We start from the raw sequence: 5,005 nt of genomic DNA, 5'->3' as shown, positions 1-5,005 counted from the left end.
ACAAGGATATAGCTTGTGAAAATATTTGAAACATGAGATTATTTTTTGTCTTCTTCCCATGTACATGCCAATCCTACTCACCCTATAACAGGAAAAAAAATGATGTGCATTAAATGCTAAGTGAATGTGGATGTGGGGATGGGTAGGTACCCCTTTGAGCTTCTCTATATAATAAACAAATTTTGTTTAGTTTTCTTCATCCCATCAATTTACTACCCACTCAAACATCTTTTTTATTCAGTTAGTTCTTTTATTTTTATATAACGATAACGATTGGGATATAGGCGCGATTGTAAGAAGCTGTAACATTCATAAACCAAAATGTTGTAGCTCCAAGTTTAGGCATGGAGTCAATGAATTTTGTAAATGATGATTGGAATTTTGACAAACTTTCAGATGTTGATATGACTAAGTTTGATTGGTTTCCTGAAATTTTCCCTATGAACTTTCCAGTTGAGATCACCAACCCCACAACCTCGGTTCCTATAATCGTTGATCAGGTAATCATGGACCAAAACAATAACCAACAGTTATTAGAACCCTTTCAGTCAGCCCCATTTAACCAACAAATCTTTCCTCCTTCTCCTCTTCCACCTTCAATTACAACGCTAGTGTATGAGCCAGCAACAATTGCGGCACCGCAAGAATGGATTGATCTGCAGCAACAATCCATGATGTCGGATAACATTCATCCTACATTCACCTTACCCATGATCACTCCTCTGATCCAAACTCATACAAAGTAAGTACTCTCTCCGTTTTATTTTATATGTTTGTGTTCACAGTTTTAAGTTTAGTATTTTTAATTTGAAATCAGAAAAAATCAGCCAATAAAAACTACCTATGAACTGATGGGAGAGGAACTCACAAATGATTCATGGACGTGGAACAAGAATGGAGAGAAGCGAATCAAAAGTTCTCAATTTTTGAGGTTTGCTCTTTTCACTATTTTTTCATGTTATAAAAAGTTTTAAGTTATCAAATTTTGTGACAAAAAAATAAAAGTTACATTAATAATTGTATAGAGACACATTATTTTTTTGGATCTATCCTGATTATTATTTTGTGTGTATATATGTGACATAACAAGAACTACTGTAAGTGTGCTGCATTAAAAGACTGCAAAGCAAAGAAACAAATTGAGAAAAGCCCAAGGGGTGAAAACCTTTTCTTAGTGACCTATTATGGTGAACACAATCATCCTCCACCCATTAACCGTAGGTCTCACGCTGGTTGGAATGGAAGTGCGAAACACAATCTTCCGAAAGGCATAAATATTGTGCCCAAAGCATTAAGTTTGAATTCATCAACGTCGTCGTCGTTCAAACGCTCTAAACGTTCCAAGGTTGTTGCTTCTCCAATCGGCCCAACTATGCCTATGATTGAAATTGAGAGCGCATCCCCAAACAAAGACAAAATGGTGGTTGTGGCGACGGAGAACAAATGTGATGACAGAGAGGAGAAAAACGTTGTTTTGATTCCTGACAAATTCGTGAGTGAAGATATTCTCGTGGGCTTTGAAGAACTCAATGGAGTTACTACTTCCACCTAATGGGAATGAAAATGACAGAGAATTTTATCTTCTAGTCATGTTTCTATTTTAGTTTTTCGTTATTCTCTTTTGTTTTCAAATGTGGCAATCTAATTTAGTCCCTGTTGTAAGTAGTTGTTCCATTTTCTCAAATAGTTCTTTATTTGAGAAAAATCATTTGACTCAGTTTATACATTGGAATTCAAGATTAAATTTGGCATTTATTTTCAATTATCCTTAACATTAAAGAAGTAGTAGTTCATTTTATACTACTCAAATTGAAAAAAAAAATCCAATGAATAGGTGTAACTTTGTCATTATACCTTATATTTATTATTTGAAAAAAAATGATATTTTCAGGCTTCTTGAATAAAAATAAAGATCTCTTACGTATAAAAATCTCTAGTGAAAAAATATAAAACTAAAAATATGTTTGTAAAAGACTACAAAATCAAATATCCTGTTAAAATGGAAAGAAGGGAGTGTGTGTGTTTTGTTATATATATATAGGTTTCCGACGTTATTTTCACGCTAAATATTTTTGAATTATTATGACAGGTCTTAATGAAAATTTTGAATTCGTCACTAGTATCAACTAAACAAATTCTTTAACAGTAAAGGGCTGAAGTTCATATAAATAAATTTATAGATGAGTTTTTTTTATGTTATACATGCATTCACCGTGTTAAGAGAATTTTCACACTTAAAAAACAATTATATATTCTTGTGGATTAATATTAATTTGAAATATAGAATAAGTAATTTGTCATAGTAATCTGTTAAATTATATTTGATGGTATAGATTTTTATTCTTTGTATGATCAATGGTGTATAAATATCTTAGCTATCATTTTTATTTTCTTATTCCTAATTTAGAATTTTGCTAAAGGACAATTTTATAGTCAACTATCTTTGAGCGGAAAACATGTGTCAAATATATAACTCTAAATATTAGGATTAACAAAATCCTTGTGTCTAATATTGAATGCAATCTCTCTCTCTATATACATGTATAAACCGTTACAAATTTTGATCATTTGCATAATTAATGAAGTAATATTTTATTTTAATATTGAGCATTGTATTACTCCCTTCTGTCCATTTTACGTGTTATATTTTTTTCCATATTATTTAAGATAACATTAATTAAAGGGTAATTTGATTAAATTATTCTTATATACTTTCTGGCCTTAATTTAATACTACTCTCTTTTGCATCATATTAGTCTTTCTTTACATTTATTGAGTAAGGTTAAAGATGGAAATAATTAATTAATTTTATATTAATTTCTACAATTACTTACAAAAGTAATTTCTACATCACAATTCATGTATCATTATACATCGCACATTTTAGACTAAAATCATTTACAATATTTTATGTATTGAGTTGTTTTTTAATCTAATCTATGTATACATTTGTACACTCCCTGCTCGAATATTTGAGTGAACACATAATGTTTTATACACTGAAACTTTCTTTTAATATAATTTGTGTAGGCTTTGTATTCAATAAGCTTTCAAGTGTTGCGTCAAGTTGGAAAGTACGTGCGTGTAGTTTCCCTTTTCAATACATTACAACATTTAAAGTTCTAAAGCACCTATAGCATATGTTGTTGCTTCATCAGAAATACTAACATTTTTATGTGATGCGGTCATGTTGCATCAATAACTTTCGTAAAAAATATTATTGATTATAACTATTGGCCTCACTTTGACATTCTTACAAAGTCAAGAAACATAAAATTATTGAAATTGCAAATTTTCTTTTTCTTAGGGGACCTCTGATTCACTATTTAAGATCTTTTAAAAAAAATTTAAATCTTAGATAATTTTTATTAAAAGGGTACATGAGATTACTATAGATTATCTTTTATCTTCTCTTTTATATGATAAATCACACTCACCCTGAAATGGAAAAGAACATTTAATGTGCACTAAATGTAAATTGAATGTGGATAATGCGGGAGCGGGTAGATACCTCTCTAGTTCCTCTATATAATAAGCAAATACGGTTCACTTTTCTTCATCTCAGCCTTTGATATCTAATTCCAATTTACTAATATTTTTCCTCAATTATTTCCTCTATAAGCCAGCCCCTCTTCGAATCTTTTTTCTCACTCCCTTCTTCTAAAAACACCATTAGTTTTTATAATAAGCACATTTTTAAATTTTTAAAGGTTTTTAGCCCCTATCTCATTTTTTTCTGCAGTTAACTAAATATAATTATATATAGATCTAAAATGGGGGATAATAATTGGGATATAAGCGGTGTGATAAGAAATTATAATATTAGTGGAACGAACAATGTTGTAGCTCCTAACTTTGGCTCGGAGACTTTTGAAAATGATAATTGGAATACTTTTGACAGACTTTTAACTGCTGACATGACTAATTTTGATGGCTTATCTGAAATTTTCTCTATAGATTTTTCAGTTGCTCACAAAAAAAAATCAGATAACCAGGTCATAATCATGGACCAAAATAATAATCAAGAGTTGTACTTACATCCCATTCAACCAACTCAATTTAGCCAACAAATCTTTCTTCCTCCATCACCAACAACGATAACGTGTGTGCCAACAACAACTACAACATCACAAGAATTGACTGATCTACAACAACAACTCGTGATGCAGGATAAAGGTTATCCTAATTTCACTTTGCCCATGGAGACTCCTCTGATCGAATCTTGTAAAAGGTAACTAGTCCCTCTATTACATTTTATGTGCGTGTCTTTAGAGTTTTGATTTTAGTACTTCTAATTTAAAATCAGAAAAAATCAACCGATAAGGGTTATTTATGAAGTATTGCAAGAGGAACTCACAGATGATAAATGGAAATGGCGCAAGTACGGTGAGAAGCCAATCAAAGGTTTTTCCTTTCCGAGGTTTGCTCTCTTCATTTTTTTTAAGTCATAGAAAAGTTCCGTTCAATTCTCAATTTCCGTGACAAAAAGTATTAAATGTTATTAATAGTAGGTGTAGACACATGTAATATTTGACCAATACTAATTATTATTTTGTGTATGTGATATAACAGAAACTACTATAAATGTAGTACATCAAAATTATGCGAAGCAAAGAAAATTATTGAGAAAAGTCCAAAGAATGGGAACTATTTCTTGGTGTCCTATTCTGGTGAACACAACCATGATCCACCCACAAATCGTAAATCTCTCGCTTTCTGCAACTGTAGTTCCAAACACAAACTTCCAAAAGGAATAAATATTGTTCCCAAAGCATTAAACTTGAATGCATCATCATCCTCGTCCAAGCGTGCTAAGCATTCCAGAGTTGAAGCCTCTTCAATTAGCCTACCTAAATCTACACTTGATATCGAGAGCAATAATAAAATGGTTGTTGTGGCCGTGGAGAACAACAACAATGGTGAAAAGGAGGAAAACGTGAATAAAAATATTCTCATGAAATTTGAAGAACTCCAAGGAGTTACTGCTTCCACCTTATGGGGATGA

At 31.3% G+C, this 5,005-nt stretch overlaps 2 protein-coding genes across 2 annotated transcripts; both read left to right on the top strand.

The window, feature by feature from the left end:
* Nucleotides 1–344: 344 nt before the first annotated feature.
* On the top strand, nucleotides 345–1,552 carry LOC129894569 (probable WRKY transcription factor 27). The gene is made up of 3 exons (XM_055970267.1): nucleotides 345–742; nucleotides 818–931; nucleotides 1,222–1,552. Exons 1-3 carry the CDS (start codon nucleotides 345–347, stop codon nucleotides 1,550–1,552), a joined length of 843 nt encoding a protein of 280 aa, XP_055826242.1.
* A 2,221-nt stretch (nucleotides 1,553–3,773) lies between these two features.
* LOC129894568 (probable WRKY transcription factor 3) lies at nucleotides 3,774–5,005 on the top strand. The gene is made up of 3 exons (XM_055970266.1): nucleotides 3,774–4,231; nucleotides 4,307–4,420; nucleotides 4,573–5,005. The coding sequence occupies exons 1-3, from the start codon at nucleotides 3,774–3,776 to the stop codon at nucleotides 5,003–5,005; spliced, it is 1,005 nt and encodes a 334-aa protein (XP_055826241.1).

The sequence above is a fragment of the Solanum dulcamara genome, chromosome 7, assembly GCF_947179165.1.
Source record: "Solanum dulcamara chromosome 7, daSolDulc1.2, whole genome shotgun sequence".
NCBI lineage: Eukaryota > Viridiplantae > Streptophyta > Magnoliopsida > Solanales > Solanaceae > Solanum > Solanum dulcamara.
The sequence above is the reverse complement of the archived record's forward strand: the minus strand, read 5'-3'. Positions and strand labels throughout refer to the sequence as shown.

Excerpts from the sequence above, each read along its gene's own strand:
- LOC129894569 (XM_055970267.1), top strand. The coding sequence starts at position 345 with ATGGAGTCAATGAATTTTGTAAATGATGATTGGAATTTTGACAAACTT. Across the intron at positions 743-817 it reads CTGATCCAAACTCATACAAA|AAAAAATCAGCCAATAAAAA; the intron begins GTAAGTACTCTC and ends ATTTGAAATCAG. Across the intron at positions 932-1,221 it reads AAAAGTTCTCAATTTTTGAG|GTCTCACGCTGGTTGGAATG; the intron begins GTTTGCTCTTTT and ends CATTAACCGTAG.
- LOC129894568 (XM_055970266.1), top strand. The coding sequence starts at position 3,774 with ATGGGGGATAATAATTGGGATATAAGCGGTGTGATAAGAAATTATAAT. Across the intron at positions 4,232-4,306 it reads CTGATCGAATCTTGTAAAAG|AAAAAATCAACCGATAAGGG; the intron begins GTAACTAGTCCC and ends ATTTAAAATCAG. Across the intron at positions 4,421-4,572 it reads AAAGGTTTTTCCTTTCCGAG|AAACTACTATAAATGTAGTA; the intron begins GTTTGCTCTCTT and ends GTGATATAACAG.